The 24021-nt window shown below is 33.0% G+C and overlaps 3 protein-coding genes across 13 annotated transcripts; 2 read left to right on the top strand and 1 right to left on the bottom strand.

Annotated features, from left to right (window-relative positions):
- Positions 1-1447: 1447 nt before the first annotated feature.
- LOC132695863 (facilitated trehalose transporter Tret1-like) lies at positions 1448-15561 on the top strand. Of its 5 annotated transcripts, none has more exons than XM_060660407.1 (5): positions 1448-1520; positions 10115-10199; positions 11934-12185; positions 13780-13893; positions 13957-15561. In XM_060660407.1, the coding sequence occupies exons 1-5, from the start codon at positions 1504-1506 to the stop codon at positions 15214-15216; spliced, it is 1728 nt and encodes a 575-aa protein (XP_060516390.1). In that variant the 5' UTR covers positions 1448-1503; the 3' UTR covers positions 15217-15561. The 5 variants fall into 5 exon arrangements, with proteins under 5 accessions (XP_060516390.1, XP_060516388.1, XP_060516389.1 ...); XM_060660405.1 differs by lacking the exon at positions 1448-1520 and adding an exon at positions 5062-5159; XM_060660406.1 differs by lacking the exon at positions 1448-1520 and having other exon boundaries at positions 9923-10199.
- A 10-nt stretch (positions 15562-15571) lies between these two features.
- On the bottom strand, positions 15572-19546 carry LOC132695864 (proton-coupled zinc antiporter SLC30A2). Of its 3 annotated transcripts, none has more exons than XM_060660412.1 (7): positions 19507-19546; positions 18331-18545; positions 18168-18278; positions 17141-17441; positions 16161-16332; positions 15846-16086; positions 15572-15791 (listed from the first exon to the last, which is right to left on the bottom strand). In XM_060660412.1, the coding sequence occupies exons 2-7, from the start codon at positions 18542-18544 to the stop codon at positions 15652-15654; spliced, it is 1179 nt and encodes a 392-aa protein (XP_060516395.1). In that variant the 5' UTR covers position 18545; positions 19507-19546; the 3' UTR covers positions 15572-15651. The 3 variants fall into 3 exon arrangements, with proteins under 3 accessions (XP_060516395.1, XP_060516394.1, XP_060516396.1); XM_060660411.1 differs by lacking the exon at positions 19507-19546 and adding an exon at positions 18598-18811; XM_060660413.1 differs by lacking the exon at positions 19507-19546 and having other exon boundaries at positions 18336-18524.
- LOC132695865 (sodium/potassium-transporting ATPase subunit beta-1-interacting protein) lies at positions 19508-23145 on the top strand. 5 transcript variants are annotated; one of them, XM_060660416.1, is made up of 7 exons: positions 19509-19725; positions 19782-19919; positions 19970-20053; positions 20113-20280; positions 20731-20791; positions 21272-21320; positions 21728-21867. In XM_060660416.1, exons 1-7 carry the CDS (start codon positions 19672-19674, stop codon positions 21735-21737), a joined length of 564 nt encoding a protein of 187 aa, XP_060516399.1. In that variant the 5' UTR covers positions 19509-19671; the 3' UTR covers positions 21738-21867. The 5 variants fall into 5 exon arrangements, with proteins under 5 accessions (XP_060516398.1, XP_060516399.1, XP_060516400.1 ...); XM_060660417.1 differs by lacking the exon at positions 21272-21320 and adding an exon at positions 21012-21048 and having other exon boundaries at positions 21728-21864; XM_060660418.1 differs by lacking the exon at positions 21728-21867 and adding an exon at positions 21012-21048 and having other exon boundaries at positions 21272-21400.
- Positions 23146-24021: the final 876 nt, after the last annotated feature.

The following is a 24021-nucleotide window of genomic DNA, read 5'->3' on the forward strand; positions in this document are numbered from 1 at the left end:
TATAGAAAAGATATTATTATCGATTGTTGTGAGTTTGGAAATGAATGGTTGTCAATTGTATGTCAAATAACTTAGTCATTTTTTATTGTTATGGTTATTTTAATACAAAAATTGGGATCCCAAGTCTATAAACTTTACTAATAGTAATAATAGTAAATAGCAAATGAAAACACTATTTATTATTGGCAACTTTCCAAATAAATTATATAATTAATATTGCATCTGATTTGTTCCAGCTAAATAGTGTGCTATGAGTCTAATAATACTGTTATAATAAATATTTTTTCTTATTTTATCCAGGGTGTTCAAAATTTAGTTACAAAAATGGTAACTTTCAAAGCAGTTTTTATTACTATTGTTAAATTTCACACCCTCAATTTTATTTCATCATTTAATGCCGAATTTAATAACAAAAATAATTTGTTATCATGTTAAAATTCTCAATGATTTTAAACATATTTACCAAAAACCACAAATATCCTCATTAAAATAGTGCAGTTTATTGAGAAATTATCAGCCATGAATGCCACACCATTGAAATATGGAAAGACAATAGGTACTTTTCAACAACAAATTATTTTAACATATCCAGTTTCTTGTAATTATTATTGTCATCTCATTTAGTTCTTTGATGAAGTATTAGTTTTTTAAAAAATGATTTTTTCATGGAAAGAGTTAATTGATACGATATTTGTGGTGACCGATTGTAATAAAAACTGTTACCTGGCCAACCATTATTAATTTAAGGAGAACGTGTACCCAGCTTTAGTTGTGGTTTAATTATTAAATGTTTAATCAAAATAATTCCTCCAAGCTGCCATTAACTAAAAGTGGTGCATTTTTCTGATGCAAACAAAGTAATAAGTACAGGTAGCCAACCGTTTAGTACCGTGAGAAGGACGAAATTAATTTTAATAATTCGTTGGTAATAAATAATTATTACTCATCTCGAATTCTTCCGTGCAATCATTATTGCTATCCTGGGCGCTCATGTTTGACGATGTTTGCTTCGGAAAAATTATAACACACAATAATAGTTTCCGATAACGTTTAGAAGCACTCATTTATTCGAGGGTATGTTATTAGTAATTATCACGATGCAGAGCGATCGATTTTTCCAGCCCGAAATAGACGCCGTTTTCAATGGAAAATTCCACGTAAGGTACGGTGAAAATGCAGCTTGGAACTTCTCCAAAGGAAATATCGCGTTTAAGGCAACGCTCCGCGATATTTATATTTTTATAGGCAATCTATTTTTAAATACCAGCAATATTAAATAGAAAAGACCCTCATAATTAGTTTTTGTGTACATATTTACCATCGTAAAACAAAAGTTTTACGTATTTTATTTACACGACAAATTGATTTTTGGGCTTGCTTCGATCTCCTTCGGCCTACAGCCGAGTATCGTGCGTCACATTTGGCGTCAGGATCTTGTATGTATTTATTAGTTGCCAGTTTTCTTCGTACAAATCTTAGAAGCTCTAAAATGAAGGCGACGATATGCAGCTGATAATGAGGTAAGCGATATACCATTTCGTCAGCAATTTTTTTTCCAAACTGTAGTAGTGGTATTCATTTGACACGAAATTCTGTTTGATCTCTCGAAATTCAAAAATTTCTTAATATATCGAAAATGGTATTCCTAAGTTTTGCAAATCAAATTTTATTCAAATCATGCGTGGTGTGGTAAGATCACAGCGACTGAATGCGTAGCCTATGTCTGATGGTCAAGGTCTAGATATACAGCTTGTCCATTTGGCACCATATGGTGCACTTATTTATGTTTGGTTTTATGAACCAACTATACGGAATGTGTTTATCGATAGACATAATGCTGATACTAAGAAGTTTATAAAAAAATGTTAAATACCTGACGAACGTTTTTTTAATTTTCCTCAACTTTTTTTAGTAGCAATTATTTGCAGTAAACTTATATTTTTATAAAACTGTTTCCGATATGGCGCCGACTTAATTGAATACACTTTGTAAGCTAAGACATTTGAAAATTTTTGATACAATAATTAATCATATAACTTGCTAATCAGTATAACTAATAACAATTGCGCAGTTCCCTGGAACATATGTATTTACGAATACCGACCCGTACTACGTTAATTAATTAATTTATAATTAAGTAAAGTTTAATTTTTTAATTTTTAATGGAAAATTAAATTCTCCTTCCACATTAAGAATGTCCATCCGGTAAATATTTAATATTAGTAGTACCGTTTTCGGTCCAATCAGTATAAAGCTTTGATTACACGAAATTAACATACTATTTTAAATATGCATTATGAATTAAATGTAAAATAGAGTACTTATTAAAGCCGAATATGTAATACAAATTCTAATGTCCAAATTCAATTGATTAAATTTTTCTACATGAATAAGTAATCCGTAAACTGGGTAAAATTAAGTAAATTACAATAAAATATGCATATAGTATGTCACATTAAAAAAACAAATTAAATCTTAATAAACGACGGTGTGGTAACCTATGAAGGCGATAGCGAATATAAATAACCAGTGTAAAATGTATAAAATATCGCGTATACGTCAAAAATCATTTAATAGTAAACAGGAGGAGTCGAAAATCTGATTTTTACATTTTTACCATTTCTCATTTCAAAGCTTTGGATAAAAAATAACATTTTTATTTATAAATTTCGCGGTTTTTTAGATATCACTATTTTCACGTAAATTTTGTAAATAGAAACTTCACACTAGTTGAAAAATGGACTGTCTTGTACCCTATTCCCCTCTTGTTTCGTATTGATAACAATTGAAGCTTTTCACATATTGTCCATTATTTACTAAATTCAAAATTAATAATGACCATTAATAAAAAATTGATAGTAATAATTCACAATAACAAAAGATTATTAAGTATAAAAATTACGAAAACATTCATTAAGTCTACCCATCTTTTCGATTCGCCCTGTATATTAGGGTATTATTAAATTTATCCAAGTTGCGGGTATATCGAGTTCGTGTGTTATTGTAAAATGGTCAGATGTTTATCGTAAAAAATAGAAGGTGTGTTTCCTACGTCATTAGCAATCATTTTCGTGGAACGGTTTTCGTTATTTTGTGTGTCATTACGCTATCGCTATAAGCTAAACAAAATCTGGTATTTTAGAATTTCTGTGATAGTGGCATTATTTTTACGTTAATAATTTAAAAATGAAAGGGAATTCAATTATAAACCAGTAGATAATGTCAAATCCTAATTTTGTTTTTCGTACAACAATAAGTTTTAATAAGTAATGTCTCTAATCTTAATCGACTAGGTATTTTACACGTTTGATGAATTATCGACAATCAATTTCAGGAAATGAAATAACAAATGTCAAACTTCAAAGTCTGCAGTCGAGTACACAAAATCGAGTCACAATATGGAGTCCGGATATTGTTATTACCCGTCATATTACACAATACTACGTGAAATTTCACTAGTTCGTTTCACGTGAAATATTCTTGTCTTGCTCGGGCTAGAAAAAACCAGAGAAACGTGCTCGTTCAATAAGAAATTACCTGTAAAGAAATAAATTTAATAATTGTCTAAAAATAATAATCTTTTGACTCTGCTTTGACTACTTTAAGTATCGCTTATTAGTAACACAAACATACAGGTCGTCATTAAAGCGCTGATGGACGTAAAGTGGGTTTTATGATAATTGAAGTCACATGAGTAACTTTAATAGGTTTTGCCACGCAAAAAATTTTAACACGCTGACATTCAATAGACGACCAAAAGGAATTTTCCAACGCACACTGAGCGTTGGACAAATGATACCAAGAATTTTTAATACCGATTGGCTTTTCCTATGTTGGACGGTTTTTTGACCAACAAAATTCCGACGGAATGATAAAAATTCCCTTAGCATAAATGATAAAAATTTCAAACTTTAAGTCGATGAAGAAGTTGTTTTTTCGGAAAATAATATCGAGGCATCGGATGTGCACCCAACTCAATTTGTATTGTTTTAACTTAGCCTTAATGTGATGGTCGCTAAACATTCTATTCTATATCTACCCACCCGTAAAAATTAATGTCAAATAACAGGCAATTTCTTAACAATAAAAAATATCAATGTTGTGGCCATAATAAAACTCGAATTAATTGCAAAGCATTTAAATTGTCGTATAAAAGCGCATTTTACAATTCAACACCAATAAAATTACAACCAATTGCTTGCTACTGTTAAATTCTCGTTTTTTTTTTAGCAGCATTTCAAAAACTAATGCCACTGCAGAGGATTTATTTTGTGTAAAATGTGCAAACTGTTGCCAATTGTTTAAAACAAGGTTGAATTTATAACGAGCGCATGTCCTACATTCATTGTTAGTAAACATTTGAAAGCGTATAATATACCTATCTACGTTATTCGTATACACGAATAACATTAAACAAATCTAAAAAAAACAGATGATTGTAAGCATGTGACCAAAACAATAAACTCAAAAGAAAAGACCCACCTTCTTTCTACATATTATACACAGTGATTTAAAGAATGACAATCGAATTTAACTGTAATTAGTCGGAATTATTGGTATAAGCATCCTTTTATAATCATTGGTGACCATTATATATAAGCAAGATTTATTTATTTACTTGTTGCTAAAGTTAAAAAAAAAAAACAAGACTAAACTTTATATTTAGTTTATGTTGTTAAATTTAAATTGAAATTTTCATTTTTTTTCAAAGGTACTTTTAACCAGAAAAAATCTGATTTAATATTGTTTGACCACCTTGTGTAAGTGTCCGACAACTTTAAGGCGTTTAGCTTGGAAAACAAGAGATGCGTAACCGATCCATGTCGATAGAAATGGATATGAAATTCTAGAAACAGTACCGTAAGAGTCTGGTCTATGCACAAGCATTTATGTTTATAATTAAGCATCTTTCCAAGTAGATATGATAATTTTATTGTTCGTGCATAATTATCAAAATAACCATTGCGATATTTGGCGATAAACTGTTTGGCTGGAATATTCAAATGCATTGTTATTCCATATTGAGTTTTTATTCGATCAAGGAACCACTTGTTCCTTTAAGTAGTTGGTACTGATATGGTTTGGTGGGTGGTGCAAAGTATTGGAACTACACAGGATAGTAGTGTTCCTTTTGAAAACTTCGTTAAAGGCCTCTCAATGTATGTATTAATACTCACCATAGGCGTAACAAGGGTATGCACATTAGATACTAATGCAAAACCAAACAAAAACCACAATTGCTGAAAGTTTAACTTAAACTTAACATCTAGTAAAATGTCAAATATTTAAAGAAACTCTATTGTCGAGTCTAATAGTTTCTCTTTCCGCTAAATAAATTATCGCTAGCAATTAGAAAATAAATAAAAAAATGCTATTATTATTAATTGATCATGAACCATAACAACATGAAATTATTAATCATATTCTTGGTTAGGTAAGGACAGTTCCTCATATTTACGTAGGTATTATCCTTAAATGATCTATCGTCTATCTTAGATAAAGCCATCAAGGTCCCTCATTTTTTTCTTTATCGCCACGCGGATATTTGAACAATTTTCTTTAATATTGTTGCTTCGAGTTTTAAGTGCACAATTTTATAATTACAACTTGTGAGTTAATTATTTGTTAATAAAGCATTATTTTTTGACAATGCAAATTTCGATTATTAGTTTTATTCATTTTTAAGGTATGGGAGAGGAATCTTATCAAGAATTACCATTTAAATTAAGTTATTAATAATTCATAGTGGAATAAGGTTATGCGTTTTGGCTAATAACCATCGTCGATATATTGTAGGCAGGCAGTGTTTTTCCGTTGCCTTGATTAGCATCTGTATTTCATATTCGCATTTAAAAACGTCGGTGTCAAACGAGTTTAGCATGTAAAATTATGCAACGTTGGTAATGGTTGCGCTATTTTGATTTGTTTGAGCACCTACCTATCCGAACAACGCCGTAACATATTTGTATACACACTCCATTTTTTTGTACTTTTCTTACATTAAATTTCGTTATAGTACGAGGCAGTTGGTTACAATTGGCTGGTTTTTCTTACTAGCCTTTCGATCGCGTTTGAATGATAGTTGCACCAACCACTTTACAAGAATTTGTAAACATCCGATAATGGTCCTTTAACTAACCATCATTTTGAGTTTTTGCCGGAGGCGGAACATCTATAATTCCCCAAACAAATATTACATCCAAGTCGAGCGGGTAATACGTTATATTTGTCACATTTTCACTTTTTCTTCTGTTGAAATACCTACATCCAGGGCAGAGCTTTATACAACGCTTTATAATCCCATTCAATTTGATTTTGAATCGATCCCAAATTTTTATTATATCTTTTATGCTTCTTTAGATATTTTTTGGACAATGTTCAATCATTAAAAGCATTTTCTCATTTTAAAGATTTTTGTTTTAATATGCACCAGTGACTTGTAGTCTCTACGTGAGACTGACCAACTGCCAGTTAGCCTCAATATTTTTATATATTTATACAGTATATATATATATATATATATATATATATATATATATATATATATATATATATAAGTTTCTCGTAAAATTCTTTAAAATTTTGTTAATTTATCGGACCCTGTATCTCCTTTAGTTTCCGATATCCTCGTGCTATCCCCTCCTTCTACTGGGCGCACTGTATATATTATCGATTAATTTATGTTATTATTATCAGACTTGATTCAAGAATTCTTGGTTTTTACGTTTCTTGTATATTTAGGATCAATATAGCTAATAATTGTTGGTGCATAAAGTATTCAAACAACAAGAACAACCCCCATTTTTCCATTTATACAAACAAATGGCGAAGCGAAAGACAATAATCCCCATTACTAGCTGTGTTTTCCTGTTCTAAAATTTGCTTCGTATTTGTCTCAGGCCGTTGCCATTCTATTTTAGATAGAATTCACTTTCTGATAAGATGGAGAAATTATAACTCCTATATCCCTGACCTGCCGTTAGTCGTTACCATAGTTACCTATATTTCATACGGGTTTCATAGACTGCTAGACATTTACGGAAAAGTTGTATTAAATATTGCTCTTGCTCTTCTCCGAACAAATTAAATTAAATTTATTTTATTGAAAGCGTTAAAAAAAGCATCCGAGACTATTTAATATGTGTGGAGCATAATATTATAGCTCTTCGCGATACTACATCAATTTTATTTTATAATATTTCCAGTCAGATGGTAAATCGAAGAGCAAATAATTCTTCGTTCGAAACTGTTTGGTAACGACCACGAGTTAATACTTAAGACGTAAATTCCATCAAGACAAAGAAAAAGGAAGACCAGAATTCTGAACCTGATTTCGCGACGACTATCAGCGGTCAAAGGAAGGTGTGTGCTTGACGTCACTGTCGTCAGACTAGCGTCTGTGTTTACAAGTTTAAATCGTTTAATTTCAAAGTTTACATTTTCAAACAAACGAAATTGGGGGTCAAGGGAAATTGTTTAACGGACGTGTGCCGACACATGTTTGATTGTTTGGTGGTTTCAATTAAAAGTTGACGCAAATATTTAATAAAACCATATTGAAGACAATTATGGTGAAATAGGCTGTTGTCATGCATGAAAAATCATCAAACGGACTGTTGTTTGACCGAAGGCTACGTGACGTTTAGGGGCTTGCCAAATGCACGTTCCTGATTGGTCAAGCAGTCGGCACACCTCTCACAGAACGGAGTCGCTGTGACGCGATATTGTGTCCGGCCTCTGACAACGTATTGCATCAGCCAGTAAGCGAGATAGGAAAAATTCGTTCAAAACAGGAAACATTTCTACCGCGTTCTGCCTAAAAAAATGTTTTTGAAATCAAGGCAACTAATTTATCGAAGAAAAATGTTATTCTCTTTATTTTTTTTTTAAGAAAAAAAACTGCGGACCTTGATACTAACAACTTTTACCGGCTATTAAATTGCAAAGTAAAATCCTATGTCATTGCAGAAGTAACTGTTTAATAAAAATAATTGACTTCAAAATGGAAAGAGTATCGCATAAAAATAAATTTCCTGCCGTAATTACACCGAACGCGATGTTTTTGTTTTTATTATATTGTCATTGAGTCTGCTGTCGTTGACTAATTGGTTGCCATGAGAGTTTAAACGCATTAAACGCCCTCATATTTGTAAAAATCTAAGGGATGAAACGTCCTCAGATACGTAATTATTTGAAGATTCGCCTTAACATTTTAATTCCGGGGTTAAGTTTTATTTAAACAGATAAGACGCTTTATTATCTTTTTGGAAAAGTCCTTAACGAATTATTTTCATTTTTTAATCACGTACCCTTTTTTTTCGGACATGAGAATTATGTCAACACCATACCGGTGGTGAAAAACTAACGGTTTATATATATTATATCAGCGCGATTGAGCTTGTAGAAAATTTCCAATTAAACTACATAGGAGCGAATTTGTAACGTTTTATCGCCGATTTAAGGATTTATCTGGAATATCAGAACCGTAGGTTTTAATTTGTTCCGATGTTATTTAACGTCTTTGCGCGTTAAATATTTTCGGTGCTTATCTCCTCTTGCGTTTCAGTTGTTACTTTATCTGGAATTTGTCTGTCAAAGTTTTATCTTACCTCTCATCTTTTGTATGACTATAGGAAATTGCTCTACCCAAATCATGAAAGTGAATTCATAATTCCTTAGCATGGGTATTGTCTTAAGGTAATATTATTACGAGAAATATAAATAAATAAAATAAACGTGTGATGCAGTAAGTGTGTAATTTTCGTAAAAAAAGGCCTCTTCTTAGAAAGTTTTGAAATTTTCGGTCTCACAAATATTCTTAGTTTCCTAAGGACAAAATTTGAGTCTACTTTATAATAAATTATTATTTAATGCTACCTATAAAACTAAGAGGTCTAATTTTTATTCTAATTAAAGGGAAAAATTTTACCCAGCCGAAATCAGTTATGTATTGAAAAAATCTATTTTTGCTTTTTACAATCGTATACAAACCTACAAAAATAAAAAGTTTGTAGCGGAGAAGTACAATCCCTATTTATGTAAATGATCTCGGATAATCGAAAAGTGAGCCAATATCCTCCGTGTGTGATTGAAAATTTTGATTGATTTTGATTTTACTCAAAACAAATTATTACTAACCGCAATCTATATAATTAAGAAATTTAATTTTGACTCGAAATCCGTTAATTTTTTAGCGAATCATAGTTTTGGCATCACTTCAATTTATGTCGAGTCACATCCACGCGAAGTCCGATCCTGTGTCTGCCATCTCATATCATGTTTCGAAAGAGACTGATGGAAAATTCCACTCGCCGGTGATGCTGTTACGTACAAATGATTTTGTGTTCCGTTTTCGAACTCCCTGGCAATTTTTAACCTCTTGTAAATAATATTTGTTGTTTAAATTAAATTAATTTAAAATCTATGTGCTGTAAGAAATTGTTTATTTAAAGCTCGCGGTTGGGCAAGAACCACGATGATGGTCTACGAGAAGAAAGTCACGTGCTCCTTATGGGCCAAACGTATTTGTCGGGTCCTTTTGGCCCTTTTTATTTAACGAAACGACTATCGTAAACCCGAATGCGTCAATCAAAATTAATGTTGATGCAATAAAGTTTTACCTCGCAAATGAATTGTTTACGAAATGATTATTAGTGGAATTGCGTCTATCTGACTGTATTAAGGGCTATTAAATTAATTTTATTGCGTTAAGGATGCGTTTAAAATTGACAAGTTTTAAAAAAATTATTTTACCGGCAATTTGTACTAAAATCTATTGATACGTTACTACGAACGTACCGAAATTTTTGTTCCACAGGCATTGATGGGGATTAGTTTTTTGTATAAATGATCCAAATAGGTAGTCCGAAATACACGCTGTTCGGCACCGCGCAGAGGTATAAATACTATATAACTGCAAGCCGCTTTATTCTTACTCCATTCCGCTATATACAGTCGTATCCTAAAACATAGCCGCGTAAATCGTTGACGCGTTATAAATAAACAAATAACCGGCTTTTTCGTATTTGTTTTCTATTGTTCAGTTCAAATAAGTGTTCGCTTTTTATGAAAAAACTGTGATTATGACCAAATCTGATAAAGGACAATATTACAGGGTTCCTATAAGCTCTAAAAGCAGTATCCCTTCGGCATCCGATTGGACTACCGCTATTTTACAACAATGGGTCCCCAGAAATTGGGTAAGTGCAAAATTTATATATCCCCATACATATATATATATTTATTTAATTAAACCAACACTTAATCTTAATTTGGCTTACTCGCAGCGTACTACATGGTGGTAGTAATCGTTAAGTAATGTGGCACAAATTTTTCAAGATATTGATAAGCTGGGAAAAAAATGTGATCTAGATTTTTTTCTGTTTTTCAAAAAATAACGCGCTCTCTGGCGGCGAGACGATCGACTAGAGCCGATACATTGCAGACTCCTTAAACCGAAACTCATAAGCTCTGGCATTTCACGTAGAAAGTGAAATTTCCGATACTTTTTCCACCAAATTCGTAAACGATGGAACAATGACAGTCACGATTTTGTATTCTAGAATATTCTTCAAACAGCTGACGCGCCTACACGTAGATTGTGGCCCGTGCGCCTGTGTATTACAAGCGTTTGCCATTCAGATGGAGTAACTTGTATCGATTGCACGCGATACGGCAAAATCTTGATTTTTCCAAAATTCCACCGTTCACATGCGATGATTTTACAAATAAATTTCACCGAAAATATAAAAAAAACATAATCGAGTCGAAATATGTAGATAAATTATCGGAATATTCTAGAACGAGTCCAGATAATTCCAAAATGAGGTAAATCCGATGTGGTTGTTGTAAAATCAAATATGCCCTATCATGCGTTACACATTTTCAAGCTTTGCTAATGTTTTCAACGCAAGTTTGCACTACAAAATACAGCTTGTTTTGATTAACGTCTATAGAAGATTTATTTTTGTTTCGCTTAAATCTTTGCTTTACAGCGTGAGAATAAATCGCTTTCACGTAGAGAAAATTGCTATCGTTTTACACCATCAGCGACGATTTTCAACTGCGTTTAATAGTAGACCTTGTGTAAAGAGATGTCAGTTGGATATTACAGCGACAGTATGTGGTTGACCTTATTTGCGAAATTGTGCGATTACATTTTTAATAATTGATAAAACAAGTAGCGCAGCATTAAATATAATATGGTAGTTTGCGCTTGAAATAAGCAGTAAAATCTTGTTAAGAACATGTAAATACGCTCTTGATTAAATTTTAAAAAATCAGCGAAAGTGATCTAAAAAAATATTGGCGTAAGTCGAATGGGAATTCATGTAGGACAATATATTTTTAGAACGAGTGTAAAAAAGCCTTGTAGAACTTGTCTAGCATTACATTGGAAACCAGCTCGTACAATCTAACGCATCAGAAAAGCACTTCTAGTTAAAAAAATCGATTACAATTCATTCCTCTGCAATTAATCATATTTCCTTCTAAACTTGAAAGATGTCCTGAAAGGAAAATATTGTTTTCATTTAAGAAAAAATTCCAAACGTTGTACCCCAAAAGTTTTGCACTTTAGCGAATATAAAAACTGGATAAGGAGAAAAAAGAAATTAATTTAATCTTCAAGCTGCATGAAAACAAGTCCTCCCTCTCCGCTCGACGCCGCAAAATTCGTTCGAATCCAAAGGTTCGTAAACACAAAATTTTGGGCGATACTAGGATTTAAAATTTTTTCGGTCAAAGTGTGTTCCACGCGATGAAACTGACCCGATATGGCTTTAGCACGATCTAAATTCGTAAGGAAAGTCACGTTGAAAACAATATTGACGCAAATCCATTAAGTTATCTGTCCACGCGATTCCGGGATAGCACTCAATAAATATTTTCCATGACCTAAGGTCATATCCTAATCAAAAATCTTTTGTTTACAGAATGGACAACAACACCAGAAGCTGCGAGCTCAAGACAGTCCGTGTATGTCAACGTGTACAACAGCAACCAATCTATCGTCTCTTGGAGATTTTCAATCAAATTCAACAATTTGCAACACCAAAAGGATGCAGGAAAATCTAAAGACGACAATACCTGAAATCGAACCACTCCAAAAGAAGATAGACGAAGATGTCGAACTCCAGAAGGAGACCAAGGGAAAAAACATCAGCTTCGGCGAGATTAAAATCCAGGTGATTATATTTTTCGTTTCTTCATTTTCTCGCAGCTTTGACGATTTCCTTAACGTTTTTCTTCAATCTCTAAAGTCCTTTCCGTTCCAATGAATTTGTTTCACCCTGTTTTAGATACAATTTTTGCCGTATTGTGGTTCTGTTCACATTTCTTTTGGCAATGGATATCTTTGTCAGGGTCCTTTGCTTGTTGGATGAAATAAAAATGTAACTAAATAAATAATGCAAACAGATTAATGCAGTCTGGGATAGATAAGAGTATCAGCTTGTATTTGCATAGCACATTTAAGTTTTTTTCCAAAGATAAAAGATTGTTAAAGTAGGGAATTATAAATCACTTCCAGGATAGTTAGAATGTATGTTATAGACGTAATTTTGACTTTTAGTGAATTGCAATAAATAATTACGTAATTATTTAATACGACCTCTAGTCAACTTTTCAAAAGCAAAGAAGAAAAATGCATTTGCTTAATGCGTATGCGCATGTTATTAATTTTTTAAAAATAAAAGTACTCTTGTTACAGCGTTTTATCATTAGAGACATTGCAATGTTTCATTTTTCTTGAATTGAGAAATTTTTTGCCTTTCGTAAGTTTTTTATTTCATAATTACGGCATTGGTAATTATTTATGCTATTTGCTTCCCTCATAAACGGAAACACAGGTTGTTTCCTTTTTGTCCGTTTATTAGAAAATTCGAAAATATAAGATATATTTATTACGTACATATTTCTTGAATTCAAAATTTCAAGCTAACAAATATAAATATGATGTTCAGTTTTCGAGATTTTGGTGGATTATTTTGGCTTTTTACAATACTTCTGGATTGCTCCTGCGTCGGTTTTTGCTGAGTCGAATTTGCTGACGTTTCGCCAATCATCCTGTTGGCTTCTTCAGAGCTTGACTGAAACTGAAAGATTATTTTCGCTATTATTATTCTTCCTCTCCTAAATTTTCATGAAACTAGCAAAATTTATTAAAAATTATACTGTAATAAACATTGGGTGAAAATTCTGAGTTCAGAGGTGAGTTGAGAACGTACCAAATTAATTATTTTATTCGTGAGATAGAAAAATTTTGAGCCGTACTTCTTGGAATAATGCAGAACGATGGGTATAAGCTTTTGCCGAGTATAGATGGGTATGTGCAAGTAATATTAATGAAAATTGACGGTAAATCATCAATAAAATAATAAAATCGTCCTTAAATGGTGTTATGGACATTATTACAGGAAATTTTACGGCAATAAGGACAACCGAATACGATTCGTGTGACGAATAATAAGAAGAGTCTCTAGAGGGGGTACACGAAATGTTATAAAACTGTGGCCACAAATGACTAAATAAATAGTTATTTTATTTGTCTTGATCAATCATCGTGGCAATTTACTGAATCGCTACTTATTAATAAACGATATCTCGTCTGTGAGTGCGTGAATTAAGAACTATGAGAGTGTTAGTTCGAGCTGATACACACGTAACGTTTTCTTTGCCGGATAACGAACCTAAACAAAAATGTACTTGGTCTCAGGTGCTTCCATTCACGCGAGTTTAATGAACATTTGAGTGCTAAATAGAAATTTCTTTTTGTTACAGTTGTTAACCGCGATCGCGGTTTCTTGGGTTTCCATGATAATCGGATACTGTTCAGCTTATACCTCCCCCGCCGCCATATCATTGGAAAGGGACTTTGATCTGGATGCCACTAAAGTAAGTCTTAAAACCGAAAGGAAACCGCTCGTTGACTAACGAGGGATTGTATTTTGTTTGCAGTTATCGTGGATTACCAGTTTGATGCCACTGGGTGGTTTAGCTGGAGGAATGGTTGGTGGTACTTTGATAGAAAACTTAGGAAGAAAATGGACCATTTTGCTGACGGACATTATGTTTTTGGTCGCGTTCCTAACAAATTTCCTGGCACAAGATTATGTGTACCTATACATTTGTAGAGTATTATCAGGACTGAGTGTCGGCATACTGTCATTGACACTTCCTGTTTATTTAGCGGAGACAATTCAACCGGAAGTACGCGGTACTTTAGGTTTATTACCGACCGCCTTTGGCAACATCGGTATATTGCTTTGCTACCTGTTCGGTACATTTTACGAATGGCAAGCACTAGCACTAGTAGGAGTCATTCTTTCAGTACCGTTTGTGATAGTATTTTGGGTGATAAGGGAGACCCCTAGGTTCCTAATTTCGAGGGGTAAAGAGGAAGAAACGAAAGAGGCTTTGAAATGGTTACGCGGTCCTTCTTCTGATATCGACAAAGAATTTTACGAATTGAAAAAGAGCCAAGAAGATTCCGACGAAGATAAGTTTAGCGTGACCGTATTGTTTTCCAAGAACAACCTGAAACTTTTGGGAATAATGCTAGGATTGATGGGTTTCCAACAATTTAGCGGCATTAACGCTGTTATTTTCAACACTACCAAAATCTTTAAAGAAACCGGATCCAATATGGACGAAGCTATATCGACCACCATAGTTGGAATCGTCAACTTCATTTCAACATTCATCGCTGCCGTTTTGGTGGATAGATTGGGCCGCAAAATCCTTCTCTACATCTCGAGCGTTTCCATGGTGCTATCGTTAAGTGTCCTAGGAGTATACTTCTTCCTTAAAGATGCCATCCATTACGATGTGAAACCGTTTGGTCTCTTGCCGCTGATCAGTTTCATCGTTTACGTTTTGGGATTCTCTCTTGGATTTGGACCAGTACCGTGGCTTATGATGGGTGAAATTTTACCGGCTAAAATCAGAGGTCCGGCGGCATCCGTAGCTACAGCTTTTAATTGGACGTGCACCTTTATAGTAACCAAGATATTCTTGCTGTTAGCTAATGCGATCGGTTTCCATTACACCTTCTGGATCTTCGGAGGTGTGGTAGCAATCGGGCTGGTGTTCGTTATAGCCGTAGTGCCGGAAACCAGAGGTCAGAGTCTAGCGGATATCGAAAGAAAACTCGCCGGTATGAAAGTGCGAAGGATGAGTTCCGTAGCCAATATGAAGCCGATGCCATCTAGCTTTTAAACTAAATCCTGACTGAATTTTATAGAACTTCAACCTGAATCTCAGATAGAATTTGTTAATTTTTATGTAGTATTTCTTCGGGGTCCAAAAGCAAAAGATCTAAGGAAATATTTGTTATAGAAGAAAACTTGTGATATTGTTGTTTGTAATTCGTTGAGCTGTAAAATTGCATCTCACAATTGCGCGTTCTAGATGGACTTCCAAAGCAGGTGGACCCTTTCGTAGAAAAGTGTTGTTAAATAGTGTAGCAATAATAGCTCAGTCGTGTAATTTAAATTATATTAAAAGACAATTTATTTATTTTAAATATTTTTATATATATGAAATAGAAGTATTTTTTATTTATTTTTGGAGTTTTATTTGACAAATACGCGGAAAGTGGATAAAAAATGTTTATTAACATAAATAAATATAGTCCAAGTCCCGGAAAATAATCTACGGATTCTGGCATTGCTTGCAATCCTCCATGATTTCTTGGAACTCCTCGATCTGTAACGTCATTTCGAAAAAGTTGAACTTGTCGTGAATTTTTTTCGTCGCCTCCATTAACACGTTCTGAGGATTCGTTCCCGGACCTACAAGAATACTTTAGTGCTGATGTTCTTTTTTTCTCCGGCCTTAAATTTTACTTATAGCTATGTGTGCCGACATTGCAATTTTATCTAAACTCAGAGCCCATATTCTTAAATTATGCACCCTCTTAACGCCTTCTATATTTAAAGCGATGTTCATGACTTCCTCGAAATCAATTCCTTTGGGTAAAGCTTCCATAAGCACCAAAAGTGCGTCTTTAATAATCGCAAATGTCGTTATTACGACTAATACGGAAAATATGAATGTGCATACTGGGTCTACCATTGACCAAGTAGGCTACAAATACAAAAAAAAACAAAATCAGGCGGTACTAAATTGTGTCGATCACAGGTCCGGAATATAAAACTTGCCTCGTAATAAATCACAATGGCGGCTACTAAGACTCCAAAGCTTTGTAAGAAGTCTCCAATTACGTGGATAAATGCCGCTCTAACGTTAATGTTTTGTTTGGATTTGTTGGAGTGACTGTGGTTTGAATCACCACTGTGAGAGTGTCCGTGCTGATGTAAGGTTAACCCCATTCTAAAAAAAATACGACCAAGAAAATATAAGATTTAAAAATCTAAAGAAGTTTGCAATTAATGTTGTTTTTGTATTACTAATATGATCGTTATCGTGTCTTCATTGTCCAAAAAGCAGGAAAAATTGCAATTCAATAACGACAAATTTAATTGGCCAAGTATCACCCAAATAGGCTTTTAAATTTAAACTTGTTTATGAAATATAAAAAAAGCATTACTCGTGGATATTTCAAGCAAATAACGTACTAAAAATGGAACCACACACTAACAAGTAAATATCAATAGACTAACAAAAAAAAACAAGGACATATATCCACCCGAGTAATCGGATTCTCAATCTTTATACAAGCCATATCGTTATAATAAAGAATTGTTATACAGATTTTTTGGCACTTTTTTGTAATTAAATGAAAACATTGCTGGAAACCTATTGATTAATTTAAGAGCTTTATAAATATATACATATGAAATAATGCTGAAATTATGTTGTATTACTATTTAGCTCCCTAAAAGATACAAGCTTTTTAGACAGATAAGACCGTTGACTGGTTGATTGGTGTTGGAGGCTTTTTAAAGGTTTAAGATTAATACGTTCCTTTTTGTGTATAACGTAAAAAACTTACACCCGCAAAAACTCGTGTAATTGCATGTTATATTCGTGGCCTTAAACAACATGCGGAATTTCATCGAGAAGACAGCAAATAACTTCGAGAAAAATTAAAAGCTAAGGTTTTTATATATTTTTTAACAGGACCGTATTTATATGTCTGTACGTATAGCTAGAGCTTAACCGAAATATTACAACTCACACTAAATTTACGAGCACTCCCACTCCTGAAGTGATCAGCATCACAGGCGCATCAATTTCGAAATTTTCATAAATGACCCTTTGAATTGCTATGTAAACCAGCACTCCTGTGACAACCCAAATCATTAGTACCGAAGTAAGGGCGCCTATGACTTCGGCACGATACCACCCGAATGACATTTGCTTCGTCGATGGTCGGTGAGCCATGTATAACGAAAATAATGAGATCATAAAGCTGGCAAAATCTGTTAGGAGGTGAGCCGCATCCGAAGCTATAGCTAAGCTATTCGACAGATAACCACCTGCAAAAACATATTAATATACCTTAAATATAGTCAAACCGGAGTTTTGCAGGAAACTGCAAACAATGCAATGAATGTAAATGACATGATAAGACTCTAAATCAATCTAAATCTAATAACAATGTGATGAATTAGACAATTAGCTTCTTGGCTAGTTCATATTCACTTTTAAATTTAACTTTATTGAATTGCTAAGCTATTTTACTTCTATTTGAACTAAAAAAAATGCTAATTGCTAATTTTTTCTTAGTGAAAAATTTTATTCAAATAAAGATGGTGGCATAAAGGCAAAGAACGCTTTGGGACCTAAGCTTCCTAAAAAACCACGTTAAAACTAAGAAATAGCCTGTCTCACTATGGTATCAAATAAAATAATTATTGCATGTACTTTCTAAATTATTATGGTACTAAATTCATGTCTGGAAGTCTGGTGGAATTTTCTCTTTTTTATAGTTTTAAATATTTCATTCGGTCTGCTTAATGAAGCAATTTATACAGAATATCAAATTTTAAATAATATAATTATATGTTGGCCAATTGCAGGAATTGTATCTAAGTATATGAAAAATAAATATCTCGACGCCTATTAATCATTGCACGTAGATTGATAAGCAGTGCGCTTAGTTTGTTTTTCTTCCTTGAATCTTATTAAATTTGATGGACAGACACATATTATTTTTCCCTATAAATAACTGGGATTTGTTTTCGAACTAGAGTTGTACTTACCGATAACTTCCCCAATCATAAAAATAACACACAGAATACTGGCTAGTATTAATTTTTTTCTTGCTTTTTTATCGACCGAAGGGGCGGAAGATCTATGGCAATGTTTATTAACTAAAAGTGTAAAAGTTTAAAAAAAAACGTTCCGAAAATCATCGTTCCTTACCTAACTCGGTAGTATCCGTATTTTCCTTTGCAAAATTGCTGATATTAGAATCACTAGGTTCCACATTCACCACTTCCCCTTCTGAAACCGTACAACATCCAGTACTGGGTTTTCCATGGACGCAATAAATTACCCTCTTTGGTGTAGTGATACTTGTAATACTGGACCTCTCAAGGTTTCTTCCCACCGATCCATAATTGTTATTTTCATTCATCCTGCAACATATTTTCTAACTATTTGGTGTATGTTTCCAAAAATCAGACTTACGCTATCACCGTTCTTTCGTTATTGCTATACATTTTCGAAATTTTATTTACATACGGACGCGAACGTAAAATAAACTCAAGTATTCATCGTAAATCCGATAAAAAAATCAAGACGTGCACCCGAGCCTACAGTAAGAAACTATTATCTTTAAAAGACCGCTGTGATAAATATGACAATATAATAAAAACGGATAATAATCTGAAAACAAAAACTATTTACCACGGATAAGAACTCAATTGTACTACGATCAAACAAACGTTCTGTTTGTAACTGAGATTTTAATTTAGTTTTCCATGCCGCAAAATAATTTTTAAATAAACATTCTTTTCGCTAATGCTAATTGATTGAGTACTTCAATATTATACGCTTCTGTGGATAACTAGGATACCAAATAATTTGGCATTAAATAATTGTGTTCGTTTTTTTTTCTTTGACAATTGCGTTAGTTTTTCACGCTTGTAAAGTAAAAGTAGCCTTGTTTTTTGGATATCTTATCAGATTTTAGGAATACACCTCACTCAATGAAACATTAAATTTCCCAAACCGATAAGAGTTAAAAAAAAACTGTTACAACTGTGCAATTTTTGATTGCGTACAATTTTTTCAAGTGCAAGTCTGAAGGAGATCCTGTAACACTTTCATAAGATTTTTTGTTCCTAGGAAGCTGCAATTGCGGCCTTTTAACCTATTTATCCTCTCATTTATTCATTTTAATTTTATTTCTTTGGGTTAATAAACGTTTTATTATTATTCCTATTATAATTATTGTAACTTTGGTTATTATTACGCTTACAAACTCATTAAATCCCCGGGGTGTAGCTTTGTGCGATGATAGTCAACCAACAATACTCTCAATTACAGAATTCCCATAGAGCTCCCTCTATTTTCACCTGCTTTACCAACGCTTACCTGTCTGTTTTATAACAATGGCTGACATTTGTGACAAGTGTTTTTTGTTAAAGTGCAAGAAGTTATTTAAACGAAAGTGATTTAGTATCTAAGGAACATGTAGATATTCTACAATGACATCACGGATAAATAACTATTAAGAAATTATCTCTGGGGCCTAATGACATGGGATTTTGTACGAGAAGGCATTTGTTTTTAACAATATGTGTTCTTCAAATGGTAATGATTAATATAATTAGTTGATTCATTTGAAAGCTGCATAATTATTGTTTCAGATAACGGTCGTCGAAAGGCAAGTTTTCGATTTTCTGGGGTTTCTATGGGTGCCAATATTGGTTAATTTTTTCCAAATAATATTTATTATTTTTGGATTTTTCGGGGCCTATCAATATCGACCAAAATATATTATTGCTGTAAGACGTTCAATTTTTCTTCATCAAATATTTGAATCATTTATTTCTAGTACCTATTGTGGCATCTGTTTTGGATAGCCTGGAATACATTCTTGATTTGTTTATATTTAAATATAGCTGGATTAGATCACGACGTGAGTTTTTCTTATTTTAAGTCGCGAACAAATGTGGATTGATATTAATAATTTTCTAGACAAATAAGGTGCTCAAGCTAGACCCAACTAGTGATAGTTGGTGGAAAAAAGAAGGACCGGGTTGCAAAATTGTTAATGTAGATGAAATACCTCTTGTATATGAGGGATGCTTTCTGGATTATATCTACATTGAAGTATTTCACGCTGGGTTGCAATGTTTTTTTGCTGTAAGTACCCCTATCTTTTTTATGTAGTATAAGATACCATTTAATGAAGGAGACCCCACAAGCCTGCATCGAACATATCACATTTATTATTAGCTACTCGTCTTTATGGAAATATACTTTTAGAATCAACTAGTGTAACTGTAGCTCAGCTGCAGAACATCCTATATCCGTTACTTGTCGGTGTTTTTGAAATATGCAAGGTGATTTAATTTTAAATTATTATCAGCTATAACTGCATATGGCATATCTATATCCCTATTTTAAATGTGTGAAATGTTTATGTTGATTTGTTGGGTCTGCTTTTATGATGTCAGTGGTATAATCCCTATCATGCCTTAACTATGATTCAGAGAATAAGGGAATTATTTTTGTTAAATAAAATAATTTGTTACATTGTGATCTAAATCAATATAGTCTGAAAGAGAATAAAAGTATTTTTATGTTTTATAGATGTTTAGCTGTGTGGTAGGCGTTTGTTTAAGCAGAACATTTTTGGAAGAAGATGACACCTGTAAGTATGATATTTCACTAATCTGGTAGCTCATCATCACTTAACTAACTACATAGCACCAAAATTTTGATTACAAAAGTTTATCTAAACTAGAAATATCACTGCAAAGACACGAATCGGTTCAAGGGGAATGTTTAAATTTGCGGTAATATTTCAATGGTATTATTAATTGTGCATTTTGTAATCAAAACTCATACCTATAGTAAAACTATGCTTGCAGTCGATTTCATTGGTGGATTTGATCCTCAAACCATTTGGTAAGTGCGGTATATGGGAATGCATTTCCTTATGCGAACCTTTACTGCATTTTTGATGATATCCTTTAGGTTATTGTGTCTTAGTATTAACTAATTCAGGGTTAAACCATTCAAATGACTTGTTAATTAGCAGCATGGTGAATAATAAAATTTATTAGAGTGGTTTACTCTCTAATTTCACGAATTATTGTAGTTTTGCTATTGGTGGTATCTTTCTTTTCAGTTAATTTCGAGAAAGCAGATGGGCCTGATAATTTTCTTTTACAACCAATGTATGTGAGCTACAGTGACAATTTGCACCATTCCAATAAGCACTTGCATTCTAAAGTGAAAAACAGAAATGAAATGTCCAAATTGCCCAGCACCCTTAACAATCACTTTGTTCGCTCTAAAAAGATTAACACCCGCGTGTATGGAGATGCTGTAAGGGTGCCATTTAGACGAAGCAACTCTTTTGATGCTCTTGCTCCCGCTACCAAATCTGAAACAAGCCGTCCTAAATCTTTGTGTTCCAATGCTTTTTTCCCTGATTTGCAGTAAACATTTTGAGGTTGAAGTATTGTTATATGGACTACAGCTTCTGCATGAAGTTCTGCATGTATTGTAACTAAAACTAGTAATTTGGATTCTATTTGAGTGTGAATACCTTTATATGACTAAGACAAACAATTTTTAACAGCGTCGCATAAATCAAGTAGAAAAAACACAAAACAACGCATGTCTCTTTACTCCATCGAATTCAGCACTCAGCTGGACAGGCATGGGGACAGTGACAATGATTTTGATCACTTGCCATCTTCTCCAAAACCCATGACCCCGCGCAGGGTGAAAAGACGCAGTGTCATGCAAAGAGGATCATCAGGACGGCATAGTACTAGTACTAGAAGGCTGTCGCAAAACCGCTCGTCTACCAGGAGTTCTCGAAGAACACAAAATCCAGTGACTAGGTTACTAGAACAGCAACAGAAATGCCAGGCCTATGAAAGCAATACCAGTCAATCCCCTGTAGAATCTCCAATCCCAAATTATTCAAACGTGCACCCTCAGCAATGGTCTCATACTGGCCATACGAATCCTTCCTATCAACAATCAAGCACCTCCCTTAATCAGGATATTGAGGAGCTTTATAACAACCGCCCAGCATCAGCGAGGTCAAGCTATTCAAATTTTCATGGAGCTAGGGCTAATTATTCACCCCCTAAGTTGTATCATAGTCACGCGACACCACAAGTTCCCCAGAAAAGGGGTAACCCTTCTCGAAATAGTATGAGATCTATGACTTTTATGAATAATGGACCACCTGCTTATACCATGCAACCTCCTTTGCCTATTGATTCAGAAACTGCAATGTAGATATTTTGATATGCAAATTGCGTTTGGTTGAGAGAAAATCAATATAGCATCGAAAAACTACATAGCTAATTGATTTTTATCCAGCTTTATGTTAAATTTCATTGTATTAACTATGGTGCTCAACGCAAGGAATGTAACAATACGTCAGACATTTCCCTAGGACATTATGGTCAATTGTAAAATATTTATTCAACTTGTATATTTAATTATAATATTTTCTTGTAATTTAGTGTTGCTGTAATTGTGATATTCTCATTTTAGTTAAAATATCATGCCATTATTTACATAATAAATGTACTTGAAGGACTGTTGTCATCGACAAGACTGTTATTGGCTCAAGCGTTATTTTTAGAAACTTTTTACTATTTAAAAATTTACAGATTTTTACTACTCATGCAATAGATAGAGCTTGCCTTAAGGTACCAAGTTGCCTAACTTTATATTACTAGTATCGTTTCTGTTAAAAAACCATATTGTTATGCTAATATTTCGATGAGTTAAGATCTCATTGTTTATAACTTTCTGTAGTTATTTTTTCTTTGCTTTTATTAAAATCAGTTAACTACCATCACATAATTGATAACTTTGTCATATTATATACCCAGTACAAAATTAATGATTTGTGTTCAATTTACGTGAAACTTTGTGTAAATATGGCTTGTAGTTATACATGTTCGTACCAAAGTATTACTTAAAATATATTTTACAATACTTAATTGTGTAATAAAGTCAATACAGTTAATTTGCCAAAAAAAGTGTTTTATTACAAAGTCCACGTTCCTAATCCCAACCTGTATAGTTTAATTTGTCTCGTGTAATAAAGTAAATATGGAGAATAATCAAAAAGTGTTTTATTACTAAAATCTTTTTTGCTATAAAATCATATCATTTGCAGCAGTTCCGTTTGGCTCGTGTGAATAAAGTAAATTTTCGAAAAAGTGTTTTATTACTATCGGCTCTGTACATAGTTCCTGTCATTTGCGGAAAAGTATATTTAAATACTATTATACTCTTTTCTTAATTTGTATCTTTTTTACATAAAGTGGTTTCAAAGAAGTCAAAGCATCAGTTATAAAAAAAAATCCAAAATGTTTTATTGAGAAAATTTTGGAGATAAAATTGACTCGTTCTTTTAGATCCTCTGCGAGATGATGCTAAATTTAATACAGAACTACACCTACATTATCTGCTTTTTTGTCAAATACGGGTATTCTTAAATTTTATGTAAATTTAAATACTTCTCAGGTCATGATTAAGGGACTAAGTAACTTAAAAAAAAGATATAGGTGGCATTGTGTCACAAATTCCAGTGTTCTAAATTTTAGATCCAAAATTTCCCTTTAATTTAACTTCTGTTATTTTTAAAGCTATATCTGTATCCAAGATTTGGGTAAAACTTGCTATGGATGAAGTCCATCCCATCATATCAACCATATAAATACAAATTAACAAATTTTCGGTCCACCCTATTTTAGGTAACAATTTATTAAAAAATAGTTTTTATGTTGAGAGGTGAATAAATCAAATATAATTAATATTAATACCTCATTATATATGAAAAAATCGATTTTAGATTGCTTTTCAAAACGCAAAGATAAAAATCATTCAAATAGTGCGGAC

The sequence above is a fragment of the Cylas formicarius genome, unplaced genomic scaffold (assembly GCF_029955315.1).
Source record: "Cylas formicarius isolate icCylForm1 unplaced genomic scaffold, icCylForm1.1 PGA_scaffold_12__32_contigs__length_19106922, whole genome shotgun sequence".
In the NCBI taxonomy this organism is placed as follows: domain Eukaryota; kingdom Metazoa; phylum Arthropoda; class Insecta; order Coleoptera; family Brentidae; genus Cylas; species Cylas formicarius.

Coding starts and splice junctions, on each gene's coding strand:
- LOC132695864 (XM_060660411.1), bottom strand. CDS start 18,629: ATGTATAGCAATAACGAAAGAACGGTGATAGC. Junction 17,442..18,167: donor TATGATTGGGGAAGTTATCG/GTAAGTACAACT, acceptor ATGTTTTTGCAG/GTGGTTATCTGTCGAATAGC. Junction 15,792..15,845: donor GTCGGCACACATAGCTATAA/GTAAAATTTAAG, acceptor GTATTCTTGTAG/GTCCGGGAACGAATCCTCAG.
- LOC132695863 (XM_060660405.1), top strand. CDS start 5,077: ATGGTTTGGTGGGTGGTGCAAAGTATTGGAACTACACAGGATAGTAGT. Junction 5,160..10,114: donor TTCGTTAAAGGCCTCTCAAT/GTATGTATTAAT, acceptor ACAATATTACAG/GGTTCCTATAAGCTCTAAAA. Junction 10,200..11,933: donor AATGGGTCCCCAGAAATTGG/GTAAGTGCAAAA, acceptor TTTTGTTTACAG/AATGGACAACAACACCAGAA.
- LOC132695865 (XM_060660414.1), top strand. CDS start 19,672: ATGGGATTTTGTACGAGAAGGCATTTGTTTTTAACAATATGTGTTCTT. Junction 20,054..20,112: donor TAGCTGGATTAGATCACGAC/GTGAGTTTTTCT, acceptor ATAATTTTCTAG/ACAAATAAGGTGCTCAAGCT. Junction 20,792..21,727: donor TTTGGAAGAAGATGACACCT/GTAAGTATGATA, acceptor AATTTTTAACAG/CGTCGCATAAATCAAGTAGA.